At 43.2% G+C, this 24,267-nt stretch overlaps 1 protein-coding gene across 1 annotated transcript in view; it reads right to left on the bottom strand.

Moving 5' to 3' along the window:
* Nucleotides 1-24,267, bottom strand: part of LOC140160696 (E3 ubiquitin-protein ligase HERC2-like) — a 118,658-nt gene that overhangs the window by 82,333 nt on the left and 12,058 nt on the right. The window contains 15 exon segments of the mRNA XM_072183983.1: nt 847-1,075; nt 2,398-2,598; nt 2,911-3,184; nt 4,372-4,498; nt 4,501-4,542; nt 5,288-5,401; nt 6,014-6,171; nt 7,124-7,275; nt 8,700-8,906; nt 9,768-9,932; nt 11,007-11,295; nt 12,123-12,383; nt 14,213-14,444; nt 14,871-15,062; nt 15,789-15,906. Of these exon segments, the coding sequence (XP_072040084.1) occupies nt 847-1,075; nt 2,398-2,598; nt 2,911-3,184; nt 4,372-4,498; nt 4,501-4,542; nt 5,288-5,401; nt 6,014-6,171; nt 7,124-7,275; nt 8,700-8,906; nt 9,768-9,932; nt 11,007-11,295; nt 12,123-12,383; nt 14,213-14,444; nt 14,871-15,062; nt 15,789-15,906 (2,761 nt within the window).

The raw sequence follows: 24,267 nt of genomic DNA, 5'->3' as shown, positions 1-24,267 counted from the left end.
TTGTGACGAAATTTAAACAATCATGTTTGTTGCATAGTGGAAACCCTTTACACACTAGCCTAAGTGTGTATAAGTAAAGCTCAATGTACTCAATCGCTTTACAACATTCTTAGATACTTTTGAAAGTACTGTATGGAGCTCAAAACACCCTCATCTAACAATCACCCCCTGTTGTTATTTCTAATTTATAAAAACAACAAGTTGAAGGGCACTTTTAGTATGTAATTGAGTGAAAAATAACCTTATTAAAAATGGAAATGGTACAATCTAGACATCGAGATGCAATGGCTGTAATATTTTGTTTACAGTTTTGAGATATAACAACATTGTACAACAAGTAGAAAATTATCAGTATGACTTTCAAGGGAGTACTAATTATTTACTGCTTATTAGGTCAAATATGGTAACTTGAACTTGATGCTACAGAGTGGTTCCAAAAAATCATAAAATGTTAATTATTTACTAATTAAAGCAGAGCAAGTGGAGTGTGGAAAAAATTTAACAAATAATTTTATCATTTTTACTTACTAAGTTTTAACCAAGATTTTTTTAAGCTGGATAAAGTTTTACATTTTAATTACTGTGGCTTCTGTTGAACAGAGATGCTACAGAGTGGTTCCAAAACATCCTCCTGAACTATTAATTATTGACAAATTAAAGCAGAGCAAGCAGAGGGACACACTGAATTAGTATGCATTGCTAGCTGTACAATAGATACAAAAGTATTAAAACATTCAATTTTAACCAGCTTCAAAAAAATTCATTTCAATACCATAAAATGAATAACAATACAAATATAAACATGGTGGGAGGAGCATAGTCAAGTGCAATGCATTAAAAACTTACCACCACTTGGTAGCAGCGCAGACAACGCTCTAGCTCTCTCCTCAGCCGTTGGTAGCAGCATAGACCATCCTGTCTGCAGTGTGGCTTGTGCTGCTGTCTGTACAGTGGTTATGACACCTGCATTGCTGGCCAAGTCTACCACACGCTGCTTGAGATTAGACAGCAAGGATCCACCAAGACCTAATCCTAACTTCTCTGTGTCTTCACCTTGGGATATGGCTGCATGAAGCTGTTGGACAAATATTACAGATAATTTATTTTTTAGAAATGATGAAAGGATTTCTTTGTTCTCAGATTGATACCGGCAGAAATCAATGTCCGCATTTATATAAGGTATACTGTGGATAGCGATCGATAGGCAAAAGTGATGCATGCTGGGGAGGAAAAGGGCTCAATTTCCCGATCTTGGATGACAAATTTTATAGCTTTTGAGCCATTTCAATTCCAAGCATGCATCACGTTTACCCATCGATCTCGATTAGCATATACGTTATTGGATCCAGGCATCATCGGCTGTTCTTATCTGAATTATGGGTTCTTATTGAGTAGTGTGATGACATCAATGAATCAAACAAATATGAAAGAATGAATGTCTTAGGTAGACATTTGTCCACCCCTCATTTTGGATGAGCATCTGTGACAGATGCATAGTTACAATTGTTAAGAAAGTTTTAATGAAGTCAGAAATAGACCAAATTCATAAATGAAGGTCATAGCATTACATTTTTAAATCTATTCAACTGGTGTCGGCTGTTTAAAGATCAAGTTTTAGATGGAGTTATATTGCAATGATGGGCAAACCTCAATTTCCATCAAACACACTGGAAGATATCATCCAAAGTTTATAGCTGCTTCCCCCTCCCCCTTTTTTTCTTGTCTCTCACACTCAAGGGATGATAGCTACACATATGACTGCATAGCTCTCTGGTTTGTAGAGCACTATATCAATTGGTAATACTATAAAGAATAATAATGATCTTTTCACACTACTCAAAGTACACTTTTGACACTATCATTGACTTTTTAATTAGAGCTGAACCATAATGACTTCAGTCCACTGATCCGATATTGATGTTCCTAATATCGGCTTATATCCGATCCGATCCGATATAAAAATATCTGGGGTTTTTTTGCAGGGTTTTACCAAAAGTTATAGACTCTAAAATATGTGTTATCAATGTTGGAAAGCGGAGAAATACTGCTACTTCAAAAAAAAAAAAAAGAGGAAAAAAAGTAGAACATTATTAATTACTTTTGCTTCTATTGAATGCATATGCAATGCAATGCATACTAATTCAGTGTGTCCCAGGCTGTTCAACAGAAGCAACAGTAATTAAAACATACAACTTTATCCAGCTTTGAAAAAATACTTTCAAAATAACTTTACTTTTGTAGTAGAGCAGTATTTCTATGGTTTTCAACCTTGAGTAACCTTCTTTTTTTTCATTTTTCTTTTTCATTTTACCGATAACGCACATATCGGTACTGATCCCATAACCGATCTTATAATCGGTTCCTCCTTATTTCTAATTGCTTTTAATGTAAACCTACTTGTAATCTTAGGAGATTAAGCCCAGCTACAGCCATACATTCCTTTTCTTGTGGTGGTGGCCAGTCACTAGGACCATCCAGCCCTTCGCATACTCTCTGTAACAGGTCATCAAGCTGCTCAAATGTTGCCTTGGTAACATGCACACTGAATGGGACTTTTAGTCCCACTGACCAATTGCCACTTGACGTCCAGGCAAGACTCTAAAAAAAGAAAAAAGAGAGTACAGAATTAAAATCAGAATCCCTTTTACAAAATAAAAAAACATTTGCCATTTAAATTTGATGTATGTTGTATCATATTCACTCCACATGCTGATTCTATTGCATTGCAGTGGTTCGATTATCTACTTCTCCATGTTATCAGAGAATGGGCTATTTCACAAATGGGGGATTCCATTTGAAATCTACACTCCCTTTGAAATCTACACTCCCTGTGTGTGAGATTAAGGTCATGTCTTCTGTAGGGGCTGTATGGATTTCAACTGGAATAGCCCAATATAGTGAATTACTAACCTGTGACACACCACACGCTATGCCGCATATATTCTTCCCCTCCAATGCCGACACCATCACTGGTTCCGATTTGGGTTCAACACCACTCTCACCAAGCTGTCCCCTATCATTGCTACCCCATCCATAGACCTCTCCCGACTCGGTCAGGGCCAAGACGTGTCGGCTGCCTGCTTCGATGTCGATCACCTTTTTACCTCGTAGGCTTTCCACTATTTTAGGTTGCCTCTGATGCTCCTCTGAAGCATGGCCAAGTCTGTGGCCATCACCTTTCCCCCTGCAATTGAAGTGTTGAATAGTATTTTATAATGAAATCACAGGCAGTCAAAACTGATTTACTGTAATAACACAATATTAAAACACTGCTATACTGTCAGTAAGGCCTGGCATGTTACATGTACTTTTGAATAGCAAACTTTAATATCAACTTGTGAATGCAGAGCATAATTTATTTATTTATTCTTTTTTTTGGTGAAAACCTAATATGTGACCGTACACCACGAATGAGCCGTAAATGTCCTCAATTGTATTCTGAGTTACAGTGTAAAATGGGCATGAAGGTCATATTCATAGGTATTTCAATTTGGTGCTAAATGAGGTACACGTAGCACCAAATTGAGGTACCTATGAATACGACCTGCATGCCCATTTTACACTGTAACTCAGCATACAATTGAGGACATTTACGGCTCATTTGTGGTGTACGGTCACATATTGACAAACAATAAAGTGAAGGGTTGCCTATAATTGAATACCTGAGTGAACGAGGGGCCCAACTCCATCAAAACTGGTTTTGAGATATTAAGAAAAAACTTAATATTTATAGACAGAATGTTTTCATCTTCAGAGGGCCTTTAATACATGATCATACAGTATTACATACATTCGAAATTATATACGATGTTTCCATGGCAACGGTACAGGTCTTAATACGAGCTGGAGTTGGGCCCTTCTTCCACTAATATACTGCAAGTGCTCGTTCCGTAAGCAGATGTGTTATAAATAGCTACAAAAATTTGGTAATTATCCATTAATTGTACAAGTAGAAGCATGTAATATGTTAGCAAGAAAGTTTATTGCAGATTTCATGGATGAACAAAATTCCTCTTTAACCCAATATTTGTGGAAGAAGGGCCCAACTCCATGGAGTTGGGCCTTTCTTCCATGAAAACCATGATTAAGTATACGTGGAAGACTATTTAGAGAGTGGATTTTGGCTGATCTTTTACACACAAGGAAGATCAATCTGCTGGCAATAAAATGCTGGGTCTAACTCATTTTTGTAAAAAAATGGAGTTGGGTCCTTCTTCCACTCAAGTATTCAATTGAATGGATGCCTATAGTACATCATAATAAAATGGTAGTCAAAACTGTAGATGAGCTTCATGTTAATATCATGTTCAAATTTATCATTGACAATCAAATATGCATTTCAACATTTTCCTGTAAAGCTGCAGAACTTACCATGTCCAAACCACTCCCGATTCGCCCAAAGCGGCTGAGAAATGGGTTCCACATGACACCTTGGTGATCTTCTGACCTTCAAGTTTGACAACTAACTTTGGCGTCTTACACCCTTCACTCCCCCTCTTCCAAGCTTACCATAGTCACCATTACCCCAGGAATATATGACACCTGAAAACGACATGAAAAACACAACATGTACACTCAAATTCACGTGGCTAATTAAGTCTATTAAAAAAAGAAATCTAATCACTGGTATTCTTACGGTCCTTTTTAAACATCAAAAACTTATCAGCTAAGGTTCTTCGACGGTCTGCTGATTTGGCACTGTTTATGGTGTAAATACATAAGTGGGGTTCTGATTCAGAGTCAAGATTCATCAACTCAAATTTCTCGGCCATATACTGCGTCTTGAAGATGGCGAGCCTGTGAAAGAATATGCGCTTTATATTCCACCACATGGGAAGAGGAAACCGGGACAGCCGCGCACACTGTACTTACAGTATGTCCAGCACCTCCTGGGAGATACTGAAGGGATGCTGCAGCAAAACAAAATTGTTTCGCTTGCCCAAGATCGCATTAGTTGGAGAAAGCTTGTAGTCGCCTGCTCCGCAGCCGACTGATGATGATGATGATGATGATTGGCTAATTGAATCGCATCATCACATCGGCACATCATTGACTGTTCAAGCTGCGTAGCATCGTGTGACCTAATTTTTTTATATGATAATCAGAAAGAGCAGATAGACAGCACAGAAGGAATTTGCTGAATGCTACATGTATAATGAGACTCTTGTAATATAGTGAAACCATCTCTAAACTTGGACTAACAGCTTATTGGACCATCCTAAAACATGGAACACTCTATGGGCTACATGTATGGATCGTCTAAAGATAGAGTACTGTTATACGTTACCTTCATCGGTAACAGCCAAGGTTTGACCATCACTGCAACCACATGCTACACTGACCACTTTTTGTCCTTTGAGGCCAATTACTTCTTTTGGCTTGTTTTGATCGTCACTATTACCTATTGCAAAAAAAGAACATGTTATTCAACAAATGTTTGTAGATATGCCAAGGGCTACCTTCAGTTACGTAATTATTACATACAATTCTTCCACTACTGACATCTTGATGTTAAATAACTGGCTAGTTCACTTGGAAATCAAAAATCAAATTTCCCAAGTAAAATATCAGGCAGATGCATCAAGTGGGTATATAAAGTAAAGGACAAAATAAGTCACAGCAATTGCTCAAATGATGTGACCATCCACCACAAACCCAGTGTAAATTCCCTGGTGTTTATTCAAATATACGGACCAATAAGCATTTCAACAGCAAAATTGATTTTGATCACCTACTTGCAAAGCAGTTATGACAAGTGATATATCATTTTAAAGTTTGTTTTGTGGAGACTTCAACTGTTCAATAAGCTAAGATACTCAAAATTGCGACGTTACACTGGATTTGTCATGGATGGTCACATACATGTATTACATGTATGTAATATTCAATTGCTAAAAATATGTATTGGCTGGTGGAATATGAACTTATCTCAGTTTGATAGCCAACTGAGAATCATATGTTATGCTCTATTTAAATCCGGCAAACAATTGTCATTACTGACTTAAGTACTTACCATGACCTAGCCTGCCATAGGCACCTTTTCCCCATGTATACAACTCTCCCAGAGATGTCACTGCTGCACTGTATGTACTACCACAGCATATATGCACTACTTTCTGTCCGGATTGCTTGTCTGGGAGGCCCTGTATCAGAGTTGGATCTTCACAAGAACTAAAGCAAGGGGAAATGGAACAATAACACAATTGATCAAACAAATAATCAAGCAGTCAGTCAATCAATCTGACTACTTTATTCTCAATATGATTGACCAAATGCCTTTTCGCAAACAAGTATGCTGCTATCCTGTAGTAGTCACAAATTTCGCCCCTCGCACATTCCATGTCTTATTAGACTTATCCCCAATCTTCTCAAACTACCTAGTATCGCAAAGTCCTGAGCTGTCCCCGTCACTATTCCCCATAAGTACACTTTACATCCCATGTTTTATTAGACTTATCCACAGTCTTCTAAACCTATCTAGGATCCCCATGTCCTAACTGTCCCCCATCACCATTCCCCCATGAGTACACTTCCCCCCTTACACATTACATATCTTATTAGACTTATCCCCAGTCTTCTCACCTACCTAGTATCCCCATGTCCTAACTGTCCCCCATCACTATTCCCCCATTAGTACACTTCACCCCTTACACATCCCATGTCTTATTAGACTTATCCCCAGTCTAATCAACCTACCTAGTATCCCCATGTCCTAATTGTCCCCCATCACTATTCCCCCTTGAGCACACTTTACATCCAATGTTTTAGACTTATCCCCAGTCTTCTCACCTACCTAGTATCCCCAAGTCCTAACTGTCCCGTCACTATTCCCCCATGAGAACACTTTGTGACTTCGCCACTTACACTACACATTTCATTCTTATTAGACTTATCCCCAGTCTTCTCAACCTACCTAGTATCCCCATATCATACCTATCCCCATCACTATTCCCCCATGAGTACACTTCACATCCAATGTTTTATCAGACTTATCCCCAGTCTTCCCAACCTACCTAGTATCCCCTTGTCCTAATTGTCCTCCGTCACTATTCCCCCATGAGTACACTTCACCCCTTACATATCCAATGTCTTATTAGACTTATCCCCAGTCTTCCCAACCTACCTAGTATCCCCATGTCCTAATTGTCCCCCATCACTATTCCCCCATGAGTACACTTCCCCATCTGCTGTCAATGCTAAATAGTGCCTGCCTTCAGGATGAGCTGCTATCTGAATTATATCTTTGTTGACTAAACCTTCAACAACTTGTAATATCTGAAAGAAAAAAGGACACAACAATGATGGATAAGTTGATTATTGCAATGAGATAGACATGCCTTCCAATCTTCATGCCTTCTTCATCTTGTGAATTTCATATGTGAACTTCAAAAGCAATACACTGCACAACTAATTAACACTTAAGTGGGACATATAAATACATCTGACACTGCCAAACCACACTTTTCATTTCATTTAGGGATGTTTCAAAACCCTACCACTATAATTAAAGACAGAGATAAAAATAATGTATCGCGTCTGACGTCATCTGTCAATCATATTCGAGCACGGTTTGTTTACAAGTGTTGTGATGATGATGACTTGCTGAATGCAGCGGTATAACCGGGCGCCTTATTGTTAATTTTGCACCTTCAAACATGCAAACCATCTCAAAAGTTAGGTCTCGATAGTAGGAATCTTTCTTTGGTGAAGGCACCATGTCAACAATGCCTTTGCCTTGTAAAAGTACATATTTTTCGCCATTTGCTGCTATTCCTTTTCTCCGATCAGCACCAGATAGATCGGTCTTACGCGCTATTAACCTGTGTAAACCAATCAAAGATCATAATTGACAGTGACATCAGACGCGATAAATTCTTTTTATCTCTGTCTTTAATTATAGTCTACAACGGCGCCCCTTTGCACAACCGGAGGATTAACCGTGTTCTATCAAAACCAGGCCTAACCACTGGTTCTGCCCTTGCACTACATTGCAGTGTTTACCAAAGTAGTAACATACCCATGATATGAATAGACCAACCCTAAGCTTTCATGCCCAGTGAGTGGAAGCCGCTTTCTGCAAACAACGATAAGCATTGTGCCCGACAGGACCCAAAATTTGGAAACATGCTCAATGTACATTCACTACAGTTTCTGCCAAAGAAGAACGGCAGTTATTTACATTTTGAGAGCATGCACAGCATAAACACAGAAGTGGACGCGGTAATCTGATTGGCCGATTACGCATCAAGATGTTTGTCGGCGCACACAAAGCTCTGTGTATGTCGCTCATTAACAGGGTGCTCGCATCAATCTGAGCAAGGGGCTGCTGTTCTTCTCTGAAACCAAGTGTATTTTTAATGAAATAGTACGAGCCGTTATCTTCAAATTGACACTTTTGTAACGAATATTTCTTTATTCTATATTGCATAAAATTTGTGGTTTTCATAAGACAAAAAATGTTGTGCTTCAAATGTGGAATTCAACCGTCCCCATTTTTTTACATTTTTTCTAACGCACACTTTAGTCAAAATAAGCTTGAGGTGCTCAAACACATTACAAAAAATTTTTGCCTACAATTATGCCAACTTTTTTAAACAGATTTTTACAGATACTTTTGTAATCTGTCAAAATGTGCACCACAAAAGCGAATACTTGAGACATATTTTTTTCCTTTCGGTTTAGCCTAATAGGACACATACCTGTGGCTCTACATTGGTAAACTGTATATAGACCTTTCCCATCCGTGTTAGCACCAAGGCACAGAATTCCGCACAGCACACTTGTACTATACCAAGCTCATTTAAGGCTTCAATTGGTACCGGTGTATTGGATGTGCTACTACTTAAGGTCTTGAATGGCACAATACCCCAGGCCCACACCTCTTGCCCAATGGGAATGACTGGTCCCTGGAAAGCAATGCAAAGAAAAGAAAAGTGATCAATGCTAATTCAAAGCAACAAGTAATTTATGAAATTATTACATGTGTGTGGATGGATTGATGCATGACTAAGTATGTTTGTTCTAAAACATCAACAGGTGAGTTGCTCTACCTTACCATTGGGCTAGTCCAGATAGTATCTATACACCCCCTGTAGAGGACATGACCTTAATCTTCCACAGAGGGAGTATAAATTTCAAATGGGGTTACCTGAATGGGTGACTCCATTTCAAATCTATACCCCCTGTGTGAGAGATTAAGGTCATGTCTTCCACAGGGGGGTGTATTAATTTCAACTGGTGTAGCCCATTTATGCTCTGGTATGTAGAATGCATGTGTATAGTACTCTTACCCTAGTGTTGTAAGTGATGTCAATGCATATTTCATTGGGCGTTCCCTCAAAAGCCCTGGCATACATGTTTTAAAGACACTGTATAGATGCGCCTAAGAAACCGGTACAGCAAGATTTAGAGGTTACGAGGTTAGAAGCAGTATACAGTGGAAGCACTATACAGTTAGTAACCTAGACTGATTAATTTAGTTTGTGTCATCAAAAGCTTGTGTATTCAGGTTTGTAAATGTATATATCAACATACTAACTTGAGACTTTTAAAAATTGCTTTGTATTATCAGAACTTTGAATTAAGAGCATTTGTGTTAATGAGTTTCCACTGTAGTACCAGGCCGCAACAAATTGCCTGTCCAATAGACTTTGTTGACAATTGTTGCCGGGAATAAGGGTAATATTCAGGCAACCAATTTTTTACTATTGCCTGCCCGATCGGACAAGCTACAAAATAAGATTTGACATGGCCTGTGTCGTACTCACCTTTTGACAGAGTGGAGGTGGTAGATAGGGTGTGGCTAGTCTGTCTAGATGTGACATAATAATAACAGCTGCTTGTCTCAAATCAATATTGGCATCATCATCCTCAGGGAGGTCTAGGTAACGAAGGAAACATTCTGTCGGGCTGAAGGTCACTGCTCGCAATGACTGCATGGGGAGAGATGTTGTAAAAGCATAATATCAATATAACTGAAATAATAGAGAGCTTGCGGTTTCCAAATGTACGTTTCAAACGCTCGTGCATCTATTCAAAATCCCATCACATGAGAGTGATTTTGAGTGGATATACGGGCGTTTGGAAATCACAAGCTCTCTATTAACGTTGCATACAGAATGCTCTACACATTGATCTACAACATAAGTACACCATTACTCTGAACAGTCACACAATTATAATTCCATAATCATATAATCTTAGTCTGTCAAAGGTGTAGTTGTTCCAAAATAATGTGATACTGGCTACTTTACTGGTGAAATCAAAAAATTTGATAGCATTTCATAAGAAACAGAACTGTATTTCTTTTCTACAAAATGACAGTTTTCACTGTCAGATACGTCCCCTTTCAATTTGGACCCAAACAGATGAGGCAAAACAAGGATAATCGCAGATAATCATATGTCGCTGATGCATATCACTCTGTCAATTGTGACTGAGGTTGGTCCTTTTGATGTGTTATGACCATCCCACACACCATGTACATACAGTGATATGAACATTGTGTACCTGTTTGACTAATATTTTGATCGCAATAATTAAATGACATACTCCATCGTTTTATTCAAAATCTTCTAATTTTGCCTTGATTTTTGCAGGGTATGTTAGTTTACTAAAGTGCATTACAATCGTGTAAAGATCAGAATATTGAAAAACATTCAGGCTTACATTACAGCTTGATTTTGTATTATATTTTGACTAATTTTATGATGCAGTTGAACTCTAAAGGGACGCTTATAGAGGTCGTCAGCCTTTTCCGCGGGATCCGACATCTTGTGGGTACTGCCGTTCTGCATGTCATGCGTACTACGCGGAAGTCGCAGCGCGTGACGCACCTCTTCAGTCAAGCATCAACACGGTGATCTTAGCAACAAGGCACTCCGTACCCACAAGATGGCGGCGTTGACGTCACAATGACTACCTCTATTACTATTAGGGAAAGGGCTCTACTGAAGTCAAATATGGCAAATGATTTTCTCTATAACTATGGTGAACAAAACCCTCACCTCATCTGCTCGTAGACTGTCCACAACAAAATTTCCTCTCGGACTCGGTATGTCTCCAAAACGTCTCAAGAGTGGTACGAGAGGTGCTGTTGTTCCTCTTGGACTTGTCCTATTGTCTGGTTCCTGTCTTACATTGTCCCATAGTTGTAATAGTAACAGTACTGTACTGAGTAGATGACTGAGTGTCCCTCGCTGTACGGCTAGTTCTAGCAACAGAGCGAGGGCGCTATGTTGATCGGAAACTGGAATGGTGTTACTTCCTTTGGCACTGGCGCATGCATTGATATCACTGTAAACAGACGATACAGCAACATTTTGTCATATTTTTGCAAAAACATACATTCTGTACATACTGTACATTCTCCTGCGCAGCAACAATGGGCCATTCCATTTAAAATCCACACTCCCCCGTGGTAGATTTTGGAAATATCTGCCACAGGGGGAGTATGAATTTCAAATGGAATGAGCACATTAGGTAGCTCCATTCAAATTTCATACACCCTCTGAGAAAGTTTCAACCTTAATCTTCCCTTGACTGAGAGTGAGCTTCAAATGGCGCTGCTAATGTGTTAATTCCATTTGAAATTCATGCTCCCTCTGTGGAAGATATTTCCAATATCTTCCACAGGGGTAGTGTGGATTTTAAATGGAATAGTCCAATGCTTCACTGACATGCCAAGTAAATTTCACATTAACACACAAACACCCCCACTCAAATACACACTTGTTACCACCAGCAAACATTGACAGTGACAAACTTTGCCATTTACAATTCAGCAACCACTTTTTTATTGTATTTTACTATCTAGCCATATCATGGACTTTTTTAGTTTTAATTGCCTAATACAGAGCTAGCCCTACAGTCCAATGCACACACAGACATTGTTTAAAATGCATTTTGTGCTATATATTTGTAATCTGTCAACACTGTCCACCATACAAGGATGACTGTTTGTACTCAGTGGCATATTGTTTCTCATCTTCATTGATCATGTTTATAAAAGCATAAACGCACGCACATACACCCCTACACACACAGTAAAATTGATAGAATAAGACACATTTTTACTGAAAGAGATTATTCAAAGCTATCAGGAAAAAAAACATCAAACTTACCCAACGACCACAGACTTGAGGAAATCAGTAGCCTTCTCCACAACTTCGATCCATACATTTGACATGGAGCACTCATCAAACAGTGTGGCCTCTGGCAAAGACCTCAATGCTTCTTTGGCATCATGTAAGAGTTCTGAGCAGAGATCGGAGTCCTCTCCCGATCTCCATGCTCTTCTTAGGAATGCAAACGCAAATGAAAGAGCTGTACGAGCACCTACTCTGGCCAGGGACGTTGTTGCTTTCTCTGCTAACTTCACTGGGCTGCATGGTGATAAATGAAACATGGTAGCAATACTGAGTAACACAAATGAGATAAAAAGGTTTTGAACCCTATAGTAGTAGCTGTATGCGATCCAACCGAGTTTGTATCTGTGCGTACATGTATTTCAAAATACACCCAGAACGCACAACCTTGGAAAATACTAACCAATCGCAAGTGAGTTGGCATGGTCGGATTCACTTCCGCGTCACGCTCATTACGCAGTGTACGCTGATGATCGTCATGCCGTTGTGTAGCTGTGTTTATTTAATTGAAATTCCAAGCATAGCTTAACAAATGCTGCAAGGATTGCATTCCAAGATTTCACTCTTGGCAACAAATGTCACGAGTGAAATGAATGTCAAAGAGTGAAATTAAGTTTGTTGTTTTAAAATTTCCATTGGAGATGAAAATTAGGAGTCAAATCGGAAACATGAGGGCAGTATACATAATGCTTAAGGGATCAAATTAATACTGTTTGACACCACATCTTTTTGTCAACCACAAATATCTTTATTCTTCATTGCCTTGTGCTAATTTCATCCACAAAGTCTGCCACAATTTCATAAGAGTGTGTGGCATGTCTTCATAGTAATTGCCCCCAACCCAAGCAATTAAAGTTAGGGTTAAGTTTTAGGTTTAGGATTAAAGTTAGGGTTAGAATATGGTAAGGATAATGATGTAATGTTGAGATTAAGTCGTCCGTATTCCATAGTGGCGTATAGTGGGGCGCGCTTGAATAAACAACTTTTCGAGAAAATCGGGTTTGAAGAAATGCCAATTTAAAATCGAGTTGTGTAAATCAGACATTCATTATATTTTGTAAATGATGTGAAATTTCTGTAGTAAACTAAATAGATTTTATTGTTATATATTTTTCAAAAGAAATAAATACATACTTTTGCTGGCAAACTGACAATAAAACTATACGTCACTATGGAAAAGCTAACAAAAGCATAATACCCTAACCTTTTTTCAGTATTCCATAGTGGCGTATCGACCATATCGCCACTTTTTTATACACATTTTATAATTATGAAATATCGGCAAAAATGAAAAACATCGTATTCCATAGTGGCGTATAGGTCCGATACGCTGACGCCACTATGACATACGATGTTTTTCATTTTGCCGATATTTCATAATTATAAAATGTGTATAAAAAGTGGCGTATGGTCGATACGCCACTATGGAATACTGAAAAAATGTCACTTTGTAACTATACATACATTTAATTAATCAATTACTAATTAATTAGCTAATTATGACTGATGAGACTTAGAAAAATGAAAGAGAACATCATTAAAGACATATGTGCCAATTTTCAAAAAAATGACCAAAAATCACTATACGCCACTATGGAATACAGCCGACGAATTGTGATGTTCAGATTATTTTAGCTTTCGGGTTAGGTTTATGGTAAGGGTTGGCCACCACTATTCTCAAGTTACTCCATTTGCGTATGTCACCGTAATTAGTCTCGCCCTCTACACCTACAATTTTAGAGTCAGTTCAGCTACTTCTTCCTACACTAGCTTCTACAGAAGTATGACAGTCTCTTGCTCTGTCCGACGGATGCACCCTGTTAATGAGCAACATGGGCCAAGCTTTGTGTTCCGTTTACCAGCGCTTTGACTCATAATCGACCAATCAGATTAACGGTCTTTTGTTATGATTGAATCAGCCAATCAGAACTCCACTTCTGAGTGTACGCTGTGTGCGCTCACAACAGGGAAGAGACTTCTCTGGATGCTAGTGTAGTTATACACATCAAAACATGTTTCAACTATGTCAACAGAATGACAAAAATGTACTCAAAATCGTAACATACCTTCTGGCTGTGACTTTGACAGGAGACGAACCGGCCACCTCCTCTCGTTTCTTTGCACTGATCCCTGTGTTCTGTTCCGGACTGTGTCTCAGCAGGGCAATGAAGTAGCGTTCTAAGACCACCAGTCTTTGGCGTAGCCGTATGGAGGACAGGGTGGATAGGGATGCATCTCGTAGCAACTGCTGTTGCTCATGAAGCAAAGAATGCAGGCAGGCCTTTAACTGTGTAGCATCTAAAATTAATCAAGAGTATAGGAATTATGTTTAGTAGAGTTTTTAAAAGATGACCAGTATCTAGCATGTACTTGCAGCGTAAGTTCATGTGCAAAATCATCAACTATCAATATTGTTATCATATTTAAAACTTTCTCTTGTTGTGATATAAAACTAAAAGACATGTATAGTATCATGTCTTTATCCTCCTTTTAAACCTGCCAAATTTATAATATTTTGCAGTAAACCTTTGACCGGTTTCCATCATTTAGAACAATAGAAACCGGACGCAACCGGCCGTCGAGATTTCATCCCTAAATTCACTCCTTTCTGCAAACTACCACATGAACTAAATGTGTGTCTAATAACCAATACAGTCATTGATCCATGGAGCAATAAGGGTGGTGTCAATCTCTGTCCTATTTTCTTCAATAAATTGCAAGTACCTGGCTGTGACCCCCAAGTCCATGACTCGATATAGCTGACAGATGGTAATGGCTGTTTCACTTCTTCCCTCTTCTCATCTTCATCCAGCTTCTGGCAGGGTGCACAGCTGCAGCCATTGTTGGGTCCACAGCGGCCATCACAGCATGAACAGGACAACACACGCTGACCACAGTAGTACTTGCCAGATTCACCTAGATAGGAAGAGATTACATCAAATCAATTAAATGATCAATGATAGTATACAAATATTAAATTAAGCTGCCTGCAAAATGTAATTTTTTAAAGTGTTCTTGAAATGCTAAAATAGGGGTAGCTTCTTAAAAGTGTACTCAAAATTATGAAAATAAGGGTACTTTTTCAACCTAAATTCTAATTCAAATTTGTCTGTTTTAGTACAAAATTGGGGTAAAAATTGCCCAAAATGTTCTTGAAATTTGGCCTAATAGGGGTCATTTTCAAATTTTCAGAATGATCATGTGTTACGCCTTTTAATATGGACTTGGAGGTCCAGGAATTAGACTTGGGCTTGGTAAAGGCCCGAGCATAATGTTAAGGTAAATCAGCCATATTGTAATCATGGATTATTAGCAAAAGTCCATAAACAAACTTGGCATCTTATAGCTTGATCGATTACAATTTAGGTATGTGCATGTAACCCTTAGCGCATGTTATTGGAACAAGGTATCACAAGCAGCATATGTTTTAAATATGTGTTAACCATGTGCCTGGATAAAACAATTTGGCCAGGGGTACACTATTTTGCCCTCAATATAGAATGACACACAAACATGGTGGAAATCTGTTAAGTCTAATCTCTCTGATTAATTGACAGAGCAACAAACATACAGTATTACTGTCAGACAGACAGATACATACACCCAGTCAAACAGACAGGGATACTGCAAATTGATGATTACCTTTTCTAGCAGGTGCACCAGCAGAGTTGACAATCCAAGATGGCGTCCCTATAGTAACCTCACCATCCTTAACAAGTTCATTCCATAATCTACTCAACCCATCCTTGGTGAATGCCACCTATAAATAATAAAACAAAAGAAAAAAATAATTAATTAAAACAACATAAGCAATCATTTTTGCTGAACCATGAAATGGTATTTGCTGAACCATGAAATGGTATCAGCCTATATGAGACTATTGAGTGTATGTTACTAGCTTACTAACTGACTAACCATTTGGTCTGAAATGGACATATCTCTAAATGCCACGAAGGTATGACCCCATGAGTGGTAGCTCGAGATACTCTAGCTAAAATACAGGTTTACATTTACTATCTTACATTATCTTGCTGTATTTCAGCTAGAGCTCCAAACGACAAGCTTCCGGGTTTTTTTGGAGAACAATACTGTTATGTAAGATGAAGAAGAAACCCACCTCGGAGCCCGCCCTACTCATTATTACATTGTACTTATTGCAATTTGCCTCCACCCATTACGTAATCAACACAAAGCTTTTGTGAGGATTAGTGAGTGGATAAGAAATTGACAGTGGAGGATACGAAGGACACGCCGATTGTTAGTTGTCAATCATGAATTGCCGCAACGTATTAATATTTTACTGCATGGCATTCCGCAAACACCAAGACAAATTATGCTGTATTTTTTCAAAGATCATCTCATATGAAGTAAGCTGAATGCGATCTGTACTTTTGTAACATTCCGATCGCTTTTGATCACCTATTATCGGTAATTTGCTTGAAAACACGTGAGTTCATGTTGTGTAAACATAATTAGCATAGACACAAATGAAATTACGATCCAATACAATGCAATTTGAATGCGCAACAGATCTATAGAAATAACTTTGCCCGGTTTTATGCAGAATTAGACCCTGTCTGATGAGTGGTGTCATATGAAAGAGGAAAACATAAAGAATATTAGTCCCAAACAAAAATGTTTGGTAGACTCATAACCGGTGCGATCTTACCTTTCCGATGTTGATTAAGATACTTCTTGCATCGATCCCGAGATGCGGAAAACCAATAGTCATTTTGTCCCACATAAATGAATAAATAACAAAACCCCGATCCCCGGTGGACTCACCCAAAAGGTGACGTCACACCATATGATCGCCCCTTATCCGACTTGGGATCCCCTACCGGACCAAACTTGTAGGGGTGGCGGGGTCGGGATAATCAACATCGGAAAGGTAAGATCGCACCGGTTATGAGTCTACCAAACATTTTTGTTTGGGACTAGACTCAGTACACCGGTCGATCTTACCGCTTCCGATGTTGATTAAGATACTTCTTGCATCAACATCTGAAAGATCGATCTAGCAAGTAACCGACGGATGGAGGTACAAGATTGGTCAGCATCTGATCAGGGATCGGGAGCGGTAACGATGGTTTTCGCGAGGTCAGAAAATATTTTCCCCAACAGTCGGAAAACAAAAAAAGACCACGCGATCACAGACATAAACCTCCTTACTTAATAAGTTTGGTGGTTAAGAATAGCGACACTGGTTCTTACCATGCTGAGTATTCTGTATAGTCTGAAAACCTGGTACCCGTACATCACCGTATTATGATCGCCCGAACAATGTCCCGGTAAACCTCCCGCCCGTCTCTGATTACTAACGTAACGGAAGTATCGTAGAGAAGGGCGAAGGTGGCTTCCGGGACACCGCCTGCTAGATCTCCTCAAGGGACAACCGAACGGTATACCCAAGATGATGAGATAGCTCGTGTCGAGTGGGTCGTGCGGGACGCGAAACCTTCGCAATCCCCCAGGACCCCACCAACACCTGGACCAGCCATTGCGACAGCGGCTGGACCGAAAGGCTCTGTAAGGGTGATGAATGCGGCCGTGAGTCCCTCGCAAGGCTTGTGTTCGGAAGAAATAGTGCTGCAGCGCCTTATCGGACACCCCAGCCTATCTTTGGCTTCAGTCGAACCTTGCCCAACCCTGGGGATTGAGAGGGACGAATGTCGGTATGCACCGCGCCCGTTTGTAACCACGAGAACAGAGCGCCGAAACAGTGTCGCTCCAGTGTTTGTGAACACGGAAGCTAACCTCGAGACCGTGTGCAACTCAGCACCGCCGTCCCGAAGCCAACGCCAAACCGGAAAGCCATCTTGAGAGTTACGTATATAAGCGTCCCTTTTGACGGAAGGTCAAAAGGGTGACCCTTAAAGTAATCTAAGACTGTGTTGGGATCCCTTAGGAGGATCACTTTCCTTTTGGTAGACACTCGCTGAACATACCGTCGAGGCGTAGACTAATAAGGTAACCATCGGCTATGATAGTCTAACCGCCTCGAAACCTCGGTGAATGGAGAGGACAGCTGACTTATAGCTGGCCCCAGTGGCCCGCTGAAGTCTTGCTTGGAACTTTTCTGTCAGAAACTCCGGAACTAGCAGCACAGAGGTTTCTAGCGGGAGAGCTATTTGCCTCATTGCACCAAGCGTAGTATGGAGCCAGACTCTGGCTATACGCACGGAGGGTAGACTTCCGCCTAGCCCCGGCGATGAGAAAACAGCTTCTGATGAAAAGTATCCCTCGCCGCTGCGTTCCTGGTAAGGGCCATGCAGCTAACTGCAGGTGCTCTAGTGATAGACTGGTACCTCCGCTCCGGGCATCCGGAGTAGATCTGGTACTGGGAGTGCCAGCGGCCTTGCCGCTAGCAGAATGACAATGCAGTCTTCCCACCCGATCTTGGCCACCACCCTCATGAGTAGTGAGATCGGAGGGACTGCATAAGCTGTCATCCCTCCCCAGTCTATGGACAGAGCGTCCACGGTGAATGCTTGGGGGTCCGCGACCCTTGAGCAGTACATCGGCAGTGGATGATTGCGATGAGATGCGAACAGATCTTTCGTGGGGTGGTACATCCCCTTGAAGATCGTCTGAGCGACCTGCGGAGCAAGGGACCATTCTGCTGGTCCCGACACCTTCCTCGTGACAGATTGTGCGCGAGGATGCTGGTGACGCCCGCGATGTGTATCACTCTCATCGTAATCTGCCTGAACTTGCACCACCCTATCAGGTGTCGTGCATGCAGGCTCAATCGTGGTGGCCCGGAGTCCCCTTGTCTGTTGGGGTAGGCTACCACGGTTGTGTTATCCGTCAGGACAACGGTATGTGATTCCACGATCACCTCCTCGTAAGCGAGGGAGGTTGATGTGAAACTCTGTCTCTATGGCCCCCATAGGCCCGAGACGGAGTCTCCGTGGATGTGGACCCCCAGCCCCGCTTTTGACGCTATGGTCGCCACTACGTGACATACCGGGGTGCAGGAAACCTGACACCCTGGGTCAAATTGGGCTGATGGGTCCACCACCAGAGTTCTCTCGCGATCTCCGACAACGGAACCGCGAGGGATATTGGTGACGACTGGGCCTGCAAGCAGGCTAGAAGGTGTAGTTGGGTAAGCCCTAACGAGAAACGGCAGTACAGTACGAGGTCTACCATACTGGCCATTAGGCCTACCACCTTCATCCATGCCACAGCGGGTTTTGCCCGAGACTCGCCAAGAGTCAGGCACACCGCACCATGTTAAATCACCCGCTCGGGTGAGAGCACCGCGAACCCCTCCGTGAGGGTGATCTGGGCCCCTACAAATAGTGGTGTTCATGCGTGGACCACGCTGGACTTTTTGAGCTGATCAAAAATCCAGGGTCCCGCACCCCACGGACTATCAACCCCATGAGACCCGTAGTCTTCAGTGGAGTGCGTCCGTGATATGAGCCAAACGTCCAGGTAGCAACTGATGTTGACACCCTGTGCTTCAGGTACGCTGCCACCGCTCTGACCAAGAGTGTTAAACACCCTGGGAGAGATGGACAGGCGGATGGCCGGTATCAAAACTGGTAATTTTGATCCTGTACCTAGAAGCGCAGATGCCTCCGATCTTGAGAGGCGATTGGCATATGCAGATAGGCGCCCCGAGAGATCTAGCGATGTTGTTCCCATGCCCCTGATGGGGCAGGCTAGCACCGAGGCGAGAGTCCCCATTCTGAACCTCTTGGGCCTGAAGAACGTGTTCAACAGCCTGCGGTTCCGGATGGGGCTCCCGTCGCCGGACTTCCTCGGAGCCAATGGCTCCAAGATCACCCGTGAGAACGGGGGTAGACCGGGACAATCGCCCGCCGTGAGAAGCTGTGTGATCCCTGTCAGTAGTGCCCGACGCTGGGGGCCGCCTGACGGCACTACTGTGGACCTCTGAAATGTGCAGACGAATGTGGGGAGACTGGGTTGCCAGTCTGTAACCCCCACTCACCACTGACCATACCCAGGCGCTCAAAGAGATGGTTTCCCACCTCTGGGTGAAAGCCATAAGCGGTTGTCCACTGGGAGATCCCCTGTGGAAAAACCGCTGAGCCCCCAGGAATGCTCTGCCTAGCTTCCCTTGGAAGAGCGCTTGCTCTTCTTCGGGCTTGCCAGCTGTTCCTGTGCTACCCTTGCGCCTCCCAGAAATGGGTGCTGCAGAGGTAGTGGGCTCGGGTACTGTTGGTGGTGCACGGCCTGCTGAAGTCGGAGCTCCTACCCATGGTAAGGGCAGTTTCCGACTTCTTCAGAGTGCTCCGTTGGTAGCTTCTTTGCACGGTCCTCCACCGTAGCGCAGAAGCATCCAAAGAGAAAAGGACCATGCCTTTCCATCGCGTTGAGCGATTGGAGTGGCAGGCCCCACCCCGGCGCTGAGTGGACACCCTATGGGCTAGGCCCATGGAGCTCTCGTTGAGGCTAGCTGTTAGCACCGCTAATAGGCTCACCTCGCTGGAAGAGCTCAGATGTTGTCTGAGCGCCGCTGCGACATCTGGGTCCCTCTCGGATCCCCTCAGGTAGGTCCGTGGTCCTCCGCGCTACATCGCAGAGGAAGCGTGCAAGCACGCGCGCCCTAGCTCTACTGAGCTCGACAGCCCCACGATATCTACCCGTGAGGTTTGCCGGGAATGAGAGTGCAGGCGCCCCTGTGAGGAAGCAGCAGCTGAGCATCCTACTGAAAGGATCCCTGGTCCTCCTCCATGGACTCCCCCTTAGGGGGTGTCCGGAGGAAGATCAGTGCTGTTGCTCCCTCGCGGGGCAGCGGGGAAGGAGATTGTAGTGATGTCACTACCGGACTCAGCTTCCGACTCCTTTCCTCGCCCACAGTATCCGTGATCATGCTCCGATGATGACGGTAACTGAGGACGGGCATCTGAAAGCGGGTAAGAAGGCATAACCACTGTGTGGCTCGCCGACTACCTGCCAGCAGAAGAGGGAGTACTCCCGCAAGACCCTGAGGTATCCGCCATGGCACCACTGGGTCCAAGATGCTCTCGCAGCCGTCGTCCTAGCGCTAGCAGCACGGCGCCTACCCTGATCAAGATCTGGGTTAGCCCCATGCCGGCTGGCCTGGTCAACAGCTGATGTTGGTACTGCGTGGCCATCGCTAGGCGACACTTGCCACGGTGCTAGGCCGTGGAAGAAACACCCTGCGGCGGGTACCACGGGCATACCCAGCCGGCAGCTGACCCTGAAAGGATCCGCCACCAGGGTAACCCCATGGTACTGCAGTACCAGCACCGCCTCCCCTTGTTGCCACAGAGACTGTGGCGACTAAGGCGGGTGCTGCGGTACCGGTGCGGTATCAGCGTGGGTACCCGTGAGGGTTCCCGGCTGTGTACCGCTGTATGCGTGGTTCCAGCGTAGGTGCCCGTGAGGGCTCCGGCTGTGTACCACTGTACCCATGCCTCACCGCGTTCCCCGCAAGGATCAAGCCGTGTGTATGGGTACCGCGCTATACCGGCTGTCCCTTGGCTAGAGGGAGCTTGCCTAGTACCACGGGTAGCTGAGCGTGCATACCCCCGATCAATCACCTCGCCACCTGAATAGGCAGCGTCAATCAATGGAGCTATGCCCTGTTGATTTGACAGTGATCGATCAAGAGAGGGTAATTGACCCATTGACGATAATGGATCACCCACGCTCCGCTGGCTCTCGAGGACATAAGTGGGTTGTTGATCAGCTAGGCTGTTCAAGCTACTTACTGTACCCTCTAGAGCTTCAGCCCAAGGTCGCTGTGTGTGGCGGACCACTCACGGCAGCTATGGGCGGGTGCATAGCGGCTACCACTGAAGTCAAGCCGTAGCTCGTCTTGTAGCTGCCACCGAATGCACCTGGGTCGCTGTCCCGTGAGAGACTGCGAGCCCAACCCCTGAATAATCGCCAGCCAGTCCCTGTGGACAGCCAGCAGCTATTCTAGGGCCCAGGGTATCACTCGGCGGTCCCGCCATGGAACGCTGCCGTGTGACAACCCCAGTTGGTTCTGCTAAGACTACACCCACAGCGTTAGCCACGGTATCGTCTCTGCTGAACCCATGCATGCTAGGGTTCAACCCAGGCAAGCCCGGGGTACCCTTGCATGCTGCCCGTCGCTGGCTACTACTGTGGCTGTTTGAGCCCGTAGATATGCCTGCAACAGACGGGTGTCCTCCTGCTAAAAACCCGTGAGGATTTTCGCTAGAGGACTGGTATCCTCCTGCTACAAAACCCGCTAGGGTTTTCGGCTGGTGGTTACCGCTCTGCTGCCTGCTACTTTGCTCCGACGTATAGTCAGTGCTTTCGCTGGCTGCTGAGCCTTTGGACGCGCTTAGCAGTCCCCGAAGGAACCGCCTGCTTGTCCGGGACCGGAGCCCCTTAAGCAGACCTGCCATGACCCATAGGGGCTGTCACAGCAGAATCTACCGTGACGACTGGTATCCTCCTGCTGCAAAACCCGCTAGGGTTTTCGCTGGTGGTTACCGCTCTGCTGCCTGCTACTTTGCTCCGACGATAGTCAGTGCTTTCGCTGGCTGCTGAGCCTTTGGACGCGCTTAGCAGTCCCGAAGGAACCGCCTGCTTGTCCGGGACCGGAGCCCCTTAAGCAGACCTGCCATGACCCATAGGGGCTGTCACAGCAGAATCCACCGTGTCGACCTCACCAGTGCCCTTGGTAGATTTCTTCTTCGTCTTATGGCGATGGACGGAGCCTATCCCAATCGTCAAGCTGGAACTCGGAGAGTCCTAAGCAAAAGAAAGACATCTAGAAGATCGTGAGCACTCCTGTGGGTGAAACAGAGCGGGTGTGGGTCCCGCTCCGTCACCAGGGAAGGGCAAGCCCGACAGGGCCGAGGCGAAGCGAGGAGAAAAGGGAGGGGGCACTACCCCCCAACACGCCGACTCAAGCCCAGTAAGCAAACCTGAGCACGGAGGCTGGTCGCTAACGTTAGTGGTAAAGTAAGGACTGGCTAACTTTATTACTAAAATGTCAGACGGGTCCCTACCAATCCCCACCGTATGAATATCTGATTAACTCGTCTTATCGGACGGTAATGAAGACATAACGATAGAGTAATCACCCTAACATAGCAACAATAACCTACCGTATACATGAAATACAATGTGTATGTACAAACATCTATTGTAACTTACAGGCTGCAATGGTTGTTTTACGTGGGAAACAAAATGAATGGCGCCAACGAGCGCCATTTTGAATTGCTCGTGTGTCCCGTGATACAAACGGAGGCACGATATGTAGCTAAGTTTTGGATCGTTTTTGTCACTTTCTCGCCAGAAAATGCCGTCAAAACTATCCTCAGTCGAACAATACCGGTTTGGTTTTACCTAAGGTGTGAAACTACAACCGTATATCTCGCCTTTGGTCGAGAAATTGATACACAGTGCTATGAACAATCGATAGGCACGTCTGTGTCAGTCGGAGACCAAGGAGGATAAGGACGATCATATGGTGTGACGTCACCTTTTGGGTGAGTCCACCGGGGATCGGGGTTTTTGTTATTTATTCATTTATGTGGGACAAAATGACTATTGGTTTTTCCGCATCTCGGGATCGATGCAAGAAGTATCTTAATCAACATCGGAAGCGGTAAGATCGACCGGTGTACTGAGTCAATAAAAATATTTCCAAACGTCAGAGGTCATCCAGGGGTCAAAAAAGGTCATTTTAACAGAAAATGCTCCGATTGAGCTTAAATTTAAATGCAATGATCCATATGACATTCTAAACATGTTTAAAACATTTTAAAATTTATTTAAGGTCATTAAGGGGTCATAAAGGGGTCAAAGGTCAAGTTTTTCAAAATGCTCCAATTGAGCTGAAATTTATATGCAATGATCCTTATGACATTCTAAACATTGAACAAATATTTAAAAATTCATTTAAGGTCATTAAGGGGTCATAAAGAGGTCAAAGGTCAAGTTTTTCAAAATGCTCCAATTGAGCTGAAATTTATATGCAATGATCCTTATGACATTCTAAACATTTTAAAAAAAATTTAAGATTCATTTAAGGTCATTAAGGGGTCATAAAGGGGTCAAAGTTCAAGTTTTTCCAAATGCTCCGATTGAGCTGAAATTTAAACGCAATGATCCTTATGACTTTCTAAACATGTTGAAA

This window comes from Amphiura filiformis, chromosome 9, assembly GCF_039555335.1.
Source record: "Amphiura filiformis chromosome 9, Afil_fr2py, whole genome shotgun sequence".
Classification (NCBI taxonomy): domain Eukaryota; kingdom Metazoa; phylum Echinodermata; class Ophiuroidea; order Amphilepidida; family Amphiuridae; genus Amphiura; species Amphiura filiformis.
Note: the sequence above shows the minus strand (reverse complement) of the source record. Positions and strands in the feature narration are given on the sequence as shown.